The 15,737-nt window shown below is 41.7% G+C and overlaps 1 protein-coding gene across 8 annotated transcripts in view; it reads left to right on the forward strand.

Annotated features, from left to right (window-relative positions):
* Nucleotides 1-15,737, forward strand: part of LOC136333502 (protocadherin alpha-11) — a 269,335-nt gene that overhangs the window by 72,779 nt on the left and 180,819 nt on the right. The window contains exon 1 of one of the 8 annotated variants that reach the window (XM_066272732.1): nt 2,355-4,736. The exons of 6 other annotated variants lie outside the window; for them this stretch is intronic. In XM_066272732.1, the coding sequence (XP_066128829.1) occupies nt 2,355-4,736 (2,382 nt within the window). Of the gene's footprint in view, nt 1-2,354; nt 4,737-11,471; nt 13,995-15,737 lie in introns of those variants that run through there. One more of the 8 variants, XM_066272725.1, reaches the window with a different exon arrangement.

Here is a 15,737-nt window from a genome sequence, read left to right on the forward strand (position 1 = left end):
AAATATTTCTGATTTAATTTGACATTGTCTTCCTCTGGCTCTGTTACAGAGATAAGTCTTCTTTAAAACTTTGTGAACAGTGTTTTTCCTATTCAATGCAGAATGACAGACTTTTCTGGACAAAAACAATTTTTTTTCAAATCAAGGATTGCTTTTAACATTTTGCAAAAAATTAGTCCATTATTTTTATAATCAGGTTCTTTATTAATGATGTTTAAATGAGGCAAATCATGCATACTCTTTAGCTCTGGTGGTATAGTGTTTTTGATAGTCTCTGTCATGATGAGTGACCAACCCTTAGCTTTATTGACATACTAGGGTTACTTAGCAATATGATAGCTTTGGAATTTGGAGCTTTAAAAATTATCTTTAATATGTACTTAATTAATGAAGCAACCCTTTAAACCAAAAATAAAATGGTACTTCAGCACAGAGTCATTCCCAAGGGACTAAATGATTTTAACTAGCAAATGAGGCTTATTTCCTAATAATGCCTTTTTCTGAATTTAGTTATTTTCCTGTGCCAAGAAAGTGTTTTGCTTTTTTTTCCTTGCCCTTCTCTAGGCTAATATGTTGGTCCTGAATTTATGGCTTTCACAATTAAAAAAAGATTTAAAAGTAGTTTTAATTATAAATCTTTGGCACAAGTCATTGAATCAGCACTTTAAAAAGTGTTTAAAACGAGGATGGCATGTTTACATAAAGCCTTAGATTCCCTTGGGTATCCATTTACAACATTTTTTTTAGTAGAAAAATTTGGGATTTTCTCACTGGCTGCCATTTTAGTGGAGGATTTCAGATATTGGATAGTTGGTTCCTTAACAGCATTGGGAATGATTAAAACATTTTCCTTAAAAAAAAATACAATGCTGAGCCTGACCAGGTGGTGGTGCAGTGGATGGAGAGTCGGACTGGGACATGGAGGACCCAGGTTCGAGACTCCGAGGTCGCCAGCTTGAGCGCGAACTCATCAGGTTTGAGAAAACTCACCAGCTTGAGCCCAAAGTCGCTGGTTTGAGCAAGGGGTCACTCAGTCTGCTGTAGCTCCCCGGTCAAGGCATACACGAGAAAGCAATCAATGAACAACTAAGGAACTACAACGAAGAATTGATGCTTCTCATTTCTCTCCCTTCCTGTCTGTCCCTATCTGTTCCTCTCTCTGACTCTCTCTGTCTCTGTCACAAACACACAAAATAGAACACTGATAAACTTTACTGCAACTGATAACAGTTATGAAAATATCCATTTTTTTTTGTATTTGAGATGAAAACAGGAAATAGAGTGAATGAATGAGATGCAGAATACCCTTTAGTCTGTCTCCTAAACAAATTCTGGGTTAAAATAGGTATAATCAAATAGACAAATATAACTTGAATTCCTAATTCAGTGGTGGGTTTTAATTTTAATTAGAAAGAGATTATCTTTATAAATAGGAATGGATATGATGCAAATTTAACTTATCCTTCCGGATGAAAACAACATTCATCCAGAGCAGATACAGGAACTGGAAAAAAGCTTTAAAATGAGACAAAGATAGGTATACTTTGTATTTCAGGAGATCAGTACTTGTTAAATTCATTAACAACCAAGCAATGAAATCTTTGGGTAAACTGATAAGTTACTTACATACTTATATATCAGCACTGATTTAAAATACCATTATGTTAGAGAAAAATTAGAGAACTTGCAGCTTGAGTTAACCTCTACACAACGGGATTAAATGTTTAGAATAATTTAACATAGTATAGGTATTAAGCAATATAAAATTATAGAATGTTAGCAATAGAGTAAACTAAGTAAGAAACGATTCCAAAATGATCAATTTATAAGTCTAAAAAAACAGTATCGCTAATAACTTACAATATGGGGTTTTCATCTTCATATAATAATATAGATGTGCAGTAGTACATTCTCTTAGATGTCGATATGCAAGAGAAAACTCTTCTTGGAATTCTAATTTATAAGACAAAACCACCTTTAAGGAGCATGTGATCACCTACAAGAAATATATGAAAAATTAAAGGCCCACAAAGAAAAACAGACCAATTTGAAGGAGTCACGGAAGAAGCAATAGAAGCGAAAGAAATACTAGTATAAACGCAAATGTACTTCCATTTTGAGCCACAGGATGTCGTTGTTCTCCAAGGAGAGAATAATTTTTAACAAAGACAATTACGCTTATTCCCAGGACCAGAATGATTCTCCACCTTTCCGGAGCTTTAAAAGATTATAAACACACCCATATTGCTAAGATCACCTGGGATCTCAGAAAGAAAGACTCAAAAAAAAAAAAATCGCAAAAGAACATCTTTCTACTTAAAAAATGTTAATTTACTAACCAGAATCAAGGCATGATGTTAGCTTCAGAATCAGGTGACCAAGGAGCCCGGTTTCTGCTGCTCTTGTTTCTGCTTCTCGCTTCTCGGGAGAGCTGGAGCGGCCAGGTCCGCTACTCGATCCCTGAGGAGGCCAAACACGGCACCTTCGTGGGACGCATCGCGCAGGACCTGGGGCTGGAGCTGGCGGAGCTGGCGCCCCGCCTGTTCCGGGTGGCGTCCAAAGAACGCGGGGACCTTCTGGAGGTAAATCTGCAGAATGGCATTTTGTTTGTGAATTCTCGTATCGACCGCGAGGAGCTGTGCGGTAAGAGCCTGGAGTGCAGCATCCACCTGGAGGTGATCGTGGAGAGGCCGCTGCAGGTTTTCCATGTGGAACTGGAAGTGAAGGACATTAACGACAATCCGCCTGCATTCCCAGCGACACAGAAAAATCTGTTTATTTCTGAAACTAGTGCTCTTGACTCTCATTTTTCACTAGAGGGCGCTTCCGATGCAGACATTGGGGTCAATGCTCTGCTGACTTACAGCCTAAGCCCTAATGAGTATTTCTCGCTGGAAATACCAACCAACGACGATCAGGTAAAACCACTTCAACTGGTACTAAAAAAAACTTTAGATAGGGAAGTCGCTTCAGAGCTGCTCTTGGTACTTAAAGCAACAGATGGGGGCAAACCTGAGCTGACAGGTGCAGTAGAGTTACAGATCACAGTGATGGATGCAAATGACAACGCCCCAGTGTTTGACAAAGCAGTCCATCGTGTAAAATTACTGGAAAATGCAAGGAATGGTACACTGGTTATTAGACTTAATGCCTCGGATTTAGATGAGGGTTCAAATAGCCATATTCTTTATTCCCTTGCAACTGATGTTTCCGCTGATACCAAAGCAACTTTTCGCATAGATTCAGACAATGGAGAAATAAAAGTGAATGGAAAAATAGATTTTGAAGAAACAAAATTATGGAAGCTTCAAATAGAAGCTGAGGATAAAGGAAATCCCCCAATGTTTGCTCACTGCACAATTTTGGTTGAAGTCTTGGACATCAATGATAACGCTCCGGAATTGCGAGTGACTTCACCATTGCTTTCTATTCATGAGGATGCTCCAATGGGGACCACCATCGCCCTAATCAGTGTAACCGACTTAGACGACGGTGACAACGGGCAGGTGACCTGCTCATTAACACTCCACGTCCCCTTCAAGCTGGTGTCCACCTTCAAAAATTACTACTCGCTGGTCCTGGACAGCTCCTTGGACCGCGAGAGCGTGTCCGAATATGCTGTAGTAGTGACCGCGCGGGACGGGGGCTCGCCTTCGCTGTCAGCCACCGCTACCGTGTCCGTGGAGGTGGCCGATGTGAACGACAACGCGCCAATGTTCGCGCAGCCCGAGTACACGGTATTCGTGAAGGAGAACAACCCACCCGGCTGCCACATCTTCACGGTGTCCGCGCAGGACTTGGACGCGCAGGAGAACGCGCTGGTGTCCTACTCGCTGGTGGAGCGGCGGGTGGGCGAGCGTGCGCTGTCGAGCTACGTGTCGGTGCACGCGGACAGCGGCAAGGTGTACGCGCTGCAGCCTCTGGACCACGAGGAGCTGGAGCTGCTGCAGTTCCAGGTGAGCGCGCGCGACGCGGGCGTGCCGCCTCTGGGCAGCAACGTGACGCTGCAGGTGTTCGTGCTGGATGAGAACGACAACGCGCCCGCGCTGCTGCCGCCTGGGGTAGGCAGCAAGGGCGGCGCAGTGAGCGAGCTGGTGTCTCGGTCGGTGGGCGCGGGCCAGGTGGTGGCAAAGGTGCGCGCGGTGGACGCAGACTCTGGCTACAACGCGTGGCTGTCTTATGAGCTGCAGCCGGCGGAGGGTGGTGCGCGCAGTCCGTTCCGCGTGGGTCTGTACACGGGCGAGGTCACCACGACGCGCGCCCTGGAGGAGGCAGACGCGCCGCGCCAGCGCCTGCTGGTGCTGGTGAAGGACCATGGAGAGCCGCCGCTGACAGCCACAGCCACTGTACTGCTGTCTCTGGTGGACAGTGGTCAGGTGCCGAAGACCTCGTCGCAAGCGTCTTTCAGCGCCGCGAGCTCCGAGGCGGCGCTGGTGGATGTGAACGTGTACCTGATCATCGCCATCTGCGCGGTGTCCAGCCTGTTGGTGCTCACGCTGCTGCTGTACACGGCGCTGCGGTGTTCGGCGCCACCTCCTGAGAGCGCATGCGCGCCAGGGAAGCCCACGCTGGTGTGCTCCAGCGCGGTGGGGAGCTGGTCGTACTCGCAGGAGAGGCGGCAGAGGGTGTGCTCTGGGGAGGGCCCGCCCAAGACCGACCTCATGGCCTTCAGTCCTAGTATTCCTACTGGCTCGAGTTCTGGAGATACTGGAGAGCAACAGGAGGTCTGCGGGAATGTAAGTACAGTAATTTTGGGATGTATTTAATGCTTGTTCATGCCAATTGCACAGTAGTTCTCCAACATATTACAGTAAAGTTTATTGCTTCATTTATTTGTTTTGGCCTTTTTCTTGCAATGACTTATTTTAAAGCACACTGGAAGTCCAGCCATTTTTATTCGTTTTCACAACAATCTTCATGAACGCACCAGGAATATTAGTTGGTAGAAATAATAAGAGTAGTAATAGCTGAAATAGAGGGCTGAAGCTTCTGTAAATGCATAAGTTTAAGTCAGGAAGGAGGCAAGGTTTATTGATGAGAAATGGGAGATGTGGGCAAGGCTCAAATCTTTATTTCTCAATTTGCAGTAAGTTCATTCTTCCTATTTATTTTCTTATTCTAAGTGGTGTTCTCCATTCATTATGTTTATGCATTTGAAGTTACTGTGATAATTTTATAATTTAGTTAAATTGAGTTTAAACATGTTTAAATTCTTACCTTCCCATAAACCATAAGTTTACCTTTTAGTAATGAACATAGGTGGATGAGGTGGCTTTATTTTATAAACTATTTTGTTTCTTTATAATCAATAATATGCTTTTTTCAGATAGTGGGTGGAGTTTCTCCTTGACTTTTGGGATGATTTTACTTATTTTGGTCTTTAATCTCTCCATATTTCAAGCTCATTTTCTTCATAGTCTTCAGTTGCTCTAGATAGATATTTTCCCCTTTATTTTCTAATAAAAGATTAGTTCTGCTAATTTCCTGTTGAACCCATTGCTGTTCTCCTCCAGATTAATTTATTGACTTCCTCTATTTTATTTGGAAGTTTTTTGGAGCATTGATTACTTATATATTTTCAATTCATGGTATCTCCCATGAGGCTGAGTAGAAATATTTTAGGGTAGAAAAATTCATACTTATTTGTGCTTTGAGTTTGTTTTGTCATGTATGAGGAAGTGTGATACTGTTGCCTGTGTTTACCAAGCCATTTGATCTTCAAAATGACATTGCTTTAAATAATTTCAGCATGAAAATCATGGAACTTCCACTTGGTACTAGTACTCGACAATGGTGCCATTGGTTGCATTTTAGAATTTAACATTGTATACTTAAGATACATTTGATGCAAGCACTTATTTTTTTTCTACAAAGCTACAGTTGTGTGAATTTTATTTAGAAAGATCACAGAGAACTTTTATTTAGAGCTGTAATGTTGTGAATCAAATAATATGGAAGTTTTTTTATTTTTCTTTTTGGCTCCAGTATACAAATTAGAGACCCTTTAATTGAATTGTGTGAAAAAGTAAATTATATGTGATAATTTACATATGAAGGAGAACCATATTATAGTAGATAAGGTGAAGTTAATAGAAATGCTGAGAAGGCATTAGTGGTCATTTTCTGCCTAAAATTTAGGATGATTTCCATGAAGATGAGCATTAGGAAGTTTTCAGAAGCCTTGGCTGGATAGCTTAGCTAGCTATGGCATAACCCTGACAGCCATCATTTTGGGTTTGATCTCCAGTCACAGCACCTACAAAAACTAACCAAAGAATGTATGGATGGGGACAACAACAAATCAATGTCTCTCTCTTTCTCTTTCTTCCTCTCTAAAATCAGTAAATAAAAATTTTAAAAAAATCTTCAGAAAGGAAAAGCCATGTCCTAGTTATTATACTGGAATTGTCTTTTTGTGTGTGGTGTGTGTGTGTGACAGAGATAGAGAGAGACAGAGAGAGGGACAGGCAGGAAGGAAGAGAGATGAGAAGCATTAATTCTTCATTGTGGCTCCTTAGTTGTTCATTGATTGCTTTCTCATATGTGCCTTGACGGAGGGGGGGAGGCTACAGCCAAACGAGTGACCCCTTGCCTTGCTCAAGCCAGCGACCTTGGGCTTAAGCTGGTGAGCTTTGCTCAAACCAGATGAACCTGCGCTCAAGCCTTGCGACCTTGGGATTTCGAACTGGTTCCTCCACTTCCCAGTTCAACACTCTATCCACTGTGTTACTGCCTGGTCAGGCTGGAATTGTCTCTATCCTTAGTTATAGAACATACCAAGAGCAAACATTGATTGCTAACAATAATAAACCAACACAGTTTGAGCTATTTCTATTTGTTAGACATGGTGTGAATGTGAAGGGCTTAAAATAAATAATTTAATTCTTACAACAGCATGTGAATTTCATGTGACTATCCACATTTTAAAGATGATATTAGCTTGACCTGTGGTGGCGCAGTGGATAAAGTGTCGACCTGGAAATGCTGAGGTCGCCGGTTCGAAACCCTGGGCTTGCCTGGTCAAGGCACATATGGGAGTTGATGCTTCCAGCTCCTCCCCCCTTCTCTCTCTCTATTTCTCTCTCTCCCTCTCTCTCTTCTCTCTAAAAAAAAATGAATAAATAAATAAATAAATAAAAAGAAAACAGACAACTGCCCCTACGTCCCCACAAAAAAATTCTTAAAAAAAAAAGAAAAAAAGAGATAATATTAGAGATGGTCAGATATCTGTCTTTTCCACTGCCATACAAGATAGAGATGATATTCAAATGATATGTTTTAGATTCCAGACTCATTCTTTTATTCCCTGTAGAGCTTTCTTCCATAAATCTTTTCTCTGATCAGACATAGTTTTGATTAGGAAAATCAGGAACAGCATATACAGGTGAATCCTCCTCTCTGTTTTGCTTAGAAAAAAAGCCTTCATGATTAATTCTGTACAATGATGTAGGAATTAAGATTTTTATGTTATTAAAGGACTTTTTTCCTCAAAAGAATTTGTGATGACTGTTATCATTTGTGTTAATGCCACATTGAGATAGGTACTTATATTATTCAATTGATAAATAATTAAGAGTTATCTTATAAGGACTATGGATCAGTTTTTTGAAGTGATATGAATAAGAATCATTATATAAGAAAAATCAGAAGACTATAGTCTGCAGAACACTGAAGCTAAATGACACATGAAAATGACCTGTTCTTTTAACACGGTGAATAAAGATACTGTTTTTGACAAATATTAGTGGTAGTATGATTATTCCTGGGATCCAGAACATCAATAAAGGATCAAATAAGTGTTTATAAATTTGCATATTTTAATACAGTCTTAATGGTATATTTTCCCCATGAAAATCTTTAAATGTGTTTAGGTTTTTCAGGATTCAGTCTTCTTCAGTCTTGTTGTCTGAGAGATTTGTGTCATTTGAACAAATTAATCTGTGATCAAAAAGCTAGGTATAGTTGAATAAGCCATTACAGGACAGAGTGAACATCACTGAGTATACATACTATAATTTTGTTAATATAGTGTTGAACAGTACTTATAATCTATTGATTATGAAGAACCTCTTGATTTCCAATAATGACTATACAATTTATTTCTGGTCCTGGCTGATTGGCTCAGTGGTACAGCATCAGCCCTGGTGTGTGGAAGTCCTGGGTTTTATTCTTGGTTAGTAGAAGAAGCCATCTACTTCTCCCTCCTCCCCCATCTATCTCTTTCTTCCTCTCTCACAGCCATGGTTCAAATGATTTAAGCAAAAGTTGGCCCCAGGCCCTGAGGATGGCTCCATGGCCTCACCTCAGGTGCTAAAATAGCTCAGTTGCCAAGCAACGGAGCAGCTGCCCAGACAGGCAGAGCATCACCTGGTAAGGGGCTTGCTGGGTGGACCCTGGTTAGGGCACATGCAGGAGTTTGTCTCTGCCTCCCTGCCTCTCACTTACTAATAATAATTTAAAAAAAGAGGTTTATTTCTCTGCTCTGGCTGTTGTCTCAGTGAATAGAGTGTTGGCCTGGAAAATGGACAGCTGGGATTCGATTCCCGGTCAGGGCACACAAGAGAAGTGACCATCTTCTTCTCTCCCTCTCCCCTGACCATCTTCTTCTCTCTCCCTCCCCCTCCCATTTCTCTCTCTCACATACCACATCACTGGAAAGTAATTCTTAAATTAACACCTGGTTTTAATTTAGACATATAACATTATTGCCCTTGGGTAAACTTTCTTATGTCCATATCTCTATCTACCTTTGAAGACTCCACATTACATGCCACATCTCTATTTCCATAATGAAGTGGTTGAAGGTCTGTTGCTTCCTTTTTCTCCAAAATAAATCTGTTAGGCTTCAAATATGTTAAACATACTGTTATCTGGTGTAATGTTATATTTTAATTAGAGGCCCATTTGACTGATTGTTTTACAGAAGTATAACATAATTCAATGTCATAAAAGGTGGCAAGTCTGCTTTATTAGTTTTTAAAGAAAGAAATTTCATTTACTTTAATATGAGTTTCAGCAGAATAATAGTATCAAGAAGAGGGAAAATTTGAAAAAAGGTGGGGCCCTGGCTGGTTGTCTCAGTGGTATTGTGTCGGCCTGGTGTGTTGATATCCCAGGTTTGATTCCTGGTCAGGGCACACAGGAGAAGCACCCATCTGTTTCTCCACCCCTCCCACTGTAGCTTCTCTCTCTTTTCCTTCCCCTCTTGCAGCCATGGCTTGATTGGAGCATGTTGGCCCTGGGTGTTGAGGATGGCTCCATGGCCTTCACCTCAGGTGCTTAGAAGAGCTCAGTTGCTGAGCAACAGAGCAATGACCCAGATGGGCAGAGCATTGCCCCCGAGTGGGCTTGCCAGGTGGATCCTGGTCAAGGTGCATGAGGGAGTCTGTCTCTGCCTACCCTCCTCACACTGAATAAAAAAAGAAAAAGAAAAAAAAGAAAAAGAAAAAAGTGGAACAAAATTCAAAATTGGAAATAGAATACCAGGTGGGGCAAGTAGGTACAGAGTTGTAATTACACAAAATAGAGTATCTTCTTGTATATTATTTATTAATTATTGTATTATTTTTCATACAAACAACTGTAAGCCTACTTTTGATCCACTGTGTATTTATACATATATATATTCAAGGAAAAGAAAAACATTAACAAATAAATATGCTAGTAATTTTTTCATATGTCACTGTAATATTTTTAGATTGGAGATGAATCATCAAAACTATACAACCAAATACTCAAGCAAGAAGAATACATTCTGAATCACTTTGACTCTCTACTTCGATTGTATCCTCTTCCCCCACCCTTAAGTCTCAAGGCCAGCGGTTCTCAACCTGTGGGTCGCGACCCCGGCGGGGTTGCCTAAAGCCATCGGAAAACACATAATGCATATCAGGTATTTACATTCCGAATCATAACTGTAGCAAAATTACAGTTATGAAGTAGCCACAAAAATTATTTTTTGGTTTGGGGTCACTGCAACATGAGGAACTGTATTGTGGGGTCATGGCATTAGAAAGGTTGAGAACCACTGCTCAAGGCTATATGAAAACACAAAGGACATGTAACCAAATTACAATTCCAGGCAATAAAAATTCACACCAACAATTTCTACTTTCCACTTAATATTTTATGAAATTGAACTTTCACAAACATTAAAGTCATTTGCCATTTGGTTAAATTATTTGTTTATTTTAGTGCACCATTAGGCATATGAGGGAGATATAATAAGAAATTATTTTCCTTGTTTTGGGAAAACTTATGATCTTAAACCCCAAATTCTTTCAACGTGAAGCAGGCCAGCCATTTCATGAATATGTCTTAACAAGATATACAAAACCCAATGTAGTTGACTTGGAAAAACCAATATAGTATAGACGTTTTCATGGCAATCTTTATTTATTTTATTGAATGATAAATTCATTCTACAGTTATAAAATCACTTTTGTCACCTGGCTGGGTAGCTCAGTTGGTAAGAGCATCATCCTGGTCAGGGCACATACAAGAATCAACCAAGAAGGCAGAAATGGGTGGATCAACGAGTCAACTCTTTCTTCCCCTCTCTCTAAAATTAATCAATAAAAACATGCTAAAAAATGAAAGATGACTTTTATTATATCATTGACACCATTGCATAAATTGTCCTTTAGATACTTCACATTATACTGTTAGCAATGCAACTTACATGAAAATATAAAATTTACATAAAATATAAATTTAACCTACAATGATAAACTTTTCCCTTGTGAATTCTATGTTTTAAGCTACCAAATTTGAAAATATATTTTTGTTTTTCTTATGTTCTCCAATGAATATACAGTGTTCACAAGATCATAAATATAAATAATAAAAAATCAGAACTAAAAAAATATGATTAGAAGGCAAGTGCACATAAATGGAATCACAATGTGCAGGACTTAAAGACTAAATAGATGTTACTAAAATTTTAATTTTGTCTTTGAGTTTCCTTGCAGCCAAAGTAACAAGGGAGACTAGAAGTAAAACAACTCAATTTTGATAATTTTATATGTGAAACAATATCTTTAGGAAGTGTTTAACCATAGTTTTTCATGAAGCTATTCTTAGAATTGATCTCTTTATATATTATATATGTAGATAAGTAAAACAATAATTTTATAATTTTAAATTAAAGTTAGGAACAAACATTTCAATTTTAAGTTAGTCAAGATTAAAACGCCATTGCCCCAATACCGTCAATTTTAATATGACTCAAAATCTGAATATTCCAGAAGTAAGCACTTTGAAAACAATATCTTGGGGTTATTAAGGTAGCATGAACCAATGAGAATTATTTATTTTCTTTTTAAGTAAAATTCTGTGGAATTGAATATAGTGTACAGTACTCACAATTTCAGGCACAAGGTGTCGCTCTTTACTTAGTGGAAATAGTTCATTCAAGGATTGGTCTGACCATCCAGGAACTCCCTATACAAAATGACTCCATCATGCCGGTCGCTAACGTTAACGGATCCTTTGAAACTTCTCAAAAATTCAGTAAGATTTTTAAGCCGAAACTAGAGTCTCCGGTACTGTAAGTGTAAAGAATCATATTTTGCAGGTCAATATTGTATGCGATGTTTGGGTTTCAAAAAAGGGGACTGGGCACTCAGCAACTGCTGTTGTCGCTCCTGCTCTTCGTACTCTGGGAGGCTGGGAGCGGCCAGGTCCACTACTCGGTCCCCGAGGAGGCCAAACACGGCACCTTTGTGGGACGCATTGCGCAGGACCTGGGGCTGGAGCTGGCGGAGCTGGTGCCGCGCCTGTTCCGGGTGGCGTCCAAAGAACGCGGGGACCTTCTAGAGGTAAATCTGCAGAATGGCATTTTGTTTGTGAATTCTCGGATCGACCGCGAGGAGCTGTGCGGGCAGAGCGCGGAGTGCAGCATCCACCTGGAGGTGATCGTGGAGAGGCCGCTACAGGTTTTCCATGTGGAGGTGGAGGTAAAGGACATTAACGACAACCCGCCGGTGTTCTCTCTCAGAGAACAAAAGCTGCTGATACCTGAAGCTAAGCAACCTGACTCTCATTTTCCTCTAGAGGGCGCTTCTGATGCGGATATAGGAGAGAATGCTCGATTGACTTACAAACTAAGTCAAAATGAGTATTTTTCTTTAGAATTGCCATCAAATACTAAGCAGACTAATAGACTGTCACTTGCATTAAAAAAATCTCTGGATAGAGAGAAAACTCCGGAAATTAGTTTGCTACTATCGGCTGCAGACGGGGGGAAACCGGAGCTAAGTGGCACGGTTCAGCTTTTCATCCACGTCTTGGATATTAACGACAATGATCCAGAGTTTGAAAAATCAGAATACAAGGTGAGATTAATGGAAAACGCAACCAAAGAAATGTTTGTGATAAAACTGAACGCTACAGATCGAGATGAAGGAGTCAACGGGGAGGTAACATACTCCGTTTTGTCGGTTAAGCCCAATGGAAAATCGTTATTTACAATAGATGAAAATAATGGAGAGGTGAGGATCAATGGAACTTTAGATTATGAAAAAAACAAGTTTTATGAAATTGAAGTACAGGCCACAGATAAGGGGAATCCCCCTATGGCAGGTCATTGTACAGTCTGGGTAGAAATACTAGATGCCAATGATAATGTTCCTGAAGTCACCGTGACTTCCCTGTCTCTCCCAGTACGAGAGGACACTCAACCTAGTACCGTCATTGCGTTGATTAGTGTATCCGATCGCGACTCTGGTGCCAACGGACAGGTGATCTGTTCTCTAACGCCCAAAGTTCCCTTCAAGATAATGCCCACATTCAAGAACTATTATTCACTAGTGCTGGACAGCGCTTTGGACCGGGAGAGCGTAGCGAGTTATGAGTTGGTGGTGACAGCACGGGACGGAGGCTCGCCTTCGCTGTCAGCCACCGCCAGTTTGTCCGTGGAGGTGGCTGATGTGAACGACAACGCGCCAACGTTCGCGCAGCCCGAGTACACAGTGTTCGTGAAGGAGAACAACCCACCCGGCTGCCACATCTTCACGGTGTCAGCGTTGGATTTGGACGCGCAGGAGAACGCGCTGGTGTCCTACTCGCTGGTGGAGCGGCGGGTGGGCGAGCGTGCGCTGTCGAGCTACGTGTCGGTGCACGCGGACAGCGGCAAGGTGTACGCGCTGCAGCCTCTGGACCACGAGGAGCTGGAGCTGCTGCAGTTCCAGGTGAGCGCGCGCGACGCGGGCGTGCCGCCTCTGGGCAGCAACGTGACGCTGCAGGTGTTCGTGCTGGATGAGAACGACAACGCGCCCGCGCTGCTGCCGCCTGGGGTAGGCAGCAAGGGCGGCGCAGTGAGCGAGCTGGTGTCTTGGACAGTGGGCGCGGGCCAGATGGTGGCGAAGGTGCGCGCGGTGGACGCGGATTCTGGCTACAACGCGTGGCTGTCTTATGAGCTGCAGCCGATGGCAGGTGGTGCCCGCAGCCCATTCCTCGTGGGGCTGTACACGGGTGAGATCAGCACGACGCGCGCCCTGGAGGAGGCGGACGCGCCGCGCCAGCGCCTGCTGGTGCTGGTGAAGGACCATGGTGAGCCGGCGCTGACCGCCACTGCCACCGTGCTGCTGTCGCTGGTGGACAGCGGCCAGGCTCCAAAGGCCTCGTCGCGGATGTCGTCGGGGATCATGGGTCCAAAGGCGGCGCTGGTGGACGTGAACGTGTATCTGATCATCGCCATCTGCGCGGTGTCCAGCCTGTTGGTGCTCACGCTGCTGCTGTACACGGCGCTGCGGTGCTCAGCGCCGCCCACCGAGAGCGCATGCGCGCCGGGGAAGCCCATGCTGGTGTGCTCCAGCGCGGTGGGGAGCTGGTCGTACTCGCAGGAGAGGCGGCAGAGGGTGTGCTCTGGGGAGGGGCCACGGGAGGGCCCACCGAAGACCGACCTCATGGCCTTCAGCCCTAGTCTTCCTCCGGGTCTGGATAAAGAAGATGGAGAAGAAAGGCAAGAGGCAGGATCAAATCATCTTGGGCCAGTGAGTTCTATAGATTTTTCTCTATTTTGAAGTCTATATTAAATATTTTAAAATCCAGTTTATTTCATAGAAAATTTTAATGAATGACGTTTATTTTGAGTATTCCTTAAAGAAGAACACTGATTTTTAGTGAATTGTATATGTGGTACAACTTAATTATATGAAAAATCTTTTTTTTAAAGCCAATAAATGTCCTATTTCTTCTAATGTTTTATTAGAAAATGTTAGAAAATACAGATTGATTTTCCGGCTATCACGTTATTAGAAATATTTCTAATTATCACTGATCTCTTCAGGTCACTTAATTTTATTTCTAATCCTCAATAATGTAGATAATTACTACGGGTTCTTGTTCTCTTTGCCGTTTAATAACCTTTTGCCTTGATATTTTCATATTATTATCTCATTTTTCTCACGTCAGGCTTGTATCAAAGACAGAACACTCTATCAGGATTGAAAAAATTTACCTTCCTTTCTTTGTGGTGTTAAACATTCATTATACATTTACTGTATAATAGACAATCTTTAGTTTTGCCTCTATTGATAAGATAAAACGTGCTATAACATTATTTGCAGTAAAAAATGCAGTCTTGCATTCTAGTATGCTGCTTTCATTGAAATAATATAACTTAAAGTTTTATTCATTTTTTAATTTTGTTACATGAGTGGGTGGAGATATCTGTTACATACTCAATAGAATTTCAGATTTATGCTTCCAAAGTAAACTAAACAAATAAAGTTATTTATATTAATCAAGTCATTCAAACTTGCTAAAATCATGACTATAGATTTATAATATCTGCAAAACATGGTAGTTGGCATTTTCCAAAGGTTTAGAAAGGAAAAGTTAATAATGTGAAGTCTATTGACAATGATCAGTTTTATCTATCACACCTTTTAAATTTCTTGTCATTATTTTTGAGAGACAGAGAGTCAGAGAGAGGGACAGACAGACAGGAAGGGAGAGAGATGAGAAGCATCAATTCTTCATTGTAGCACCTTAGTTGTTCATTGATTGCATTCTCTTATGTGCCTTGACCTGGGGACCACAGCAGAGCAAGTGACCCCTTGCTCAAGCCAATGACCTTGGGCCCAAGCCAGCGACCTTTAGGCTCCAGCCAGTGACCATGGGGTCATGTCTATGATCCCATGCTCAAGCCAGCGACCATGGGCTCAAGCCAGATGAGCCCACACTCAAGTCAAGCTCGAACTTTCGAACCTGAGTCTTCTGCATCCCAGTCCAATGCTCTATTCACTGTGACACACCTGGTCAGACTAAATTCCCTATCTATTAATGCTTGTGAAATTATCTTTCCATTTGGTATAATCACATCTGAAGGTTCTAGCAAAGATCATTTACTTCTAAGTCGTTTTTCTAATTCAGTGATTCTTAACTACATGTAGGGTGGTGGAATCACTGATCTTTTTGAGAATTCAACAAAAGCTATATGTAGCCATTTCCCCCTTAAAATTACACAACATACCATTTGGCATAATAATTAAGGACTCCATGAGAAAACCCATTCTTGGGCTTTTGGTCATGAATCTTTGTACCTCAATACTGATTGGCCAAAACCATTATTTCTCCTCTCCCTCCTCCTTTTTTTATGGGAGAAGAGGGGAGATAGACAGACTCCTGTATGCACCCTGGCAACACCCTTCTGGGGCCAATGCTTTAATCCAGTGGTCCCCAACCTTTTTTGGGCCATGGACCGGTTTAATGTCAGAAAATATTTTCACAGA

Source organism: Saccopteryx bilineata, chromosome 4, assembly GCF_036850765.1.
Source record: "Saccopteryx bilineata isolate mSacBil1 chromosome 4, mSacBil1_pri_phased_curated, whole genome shotgun sequence".
Lineage (NCBI taxonomy): Eukaryota > Metazoa > Chordata > Mammalia > Chiroptera > Emballonuridae > Saccopteryx > Saccopteryx bilineata.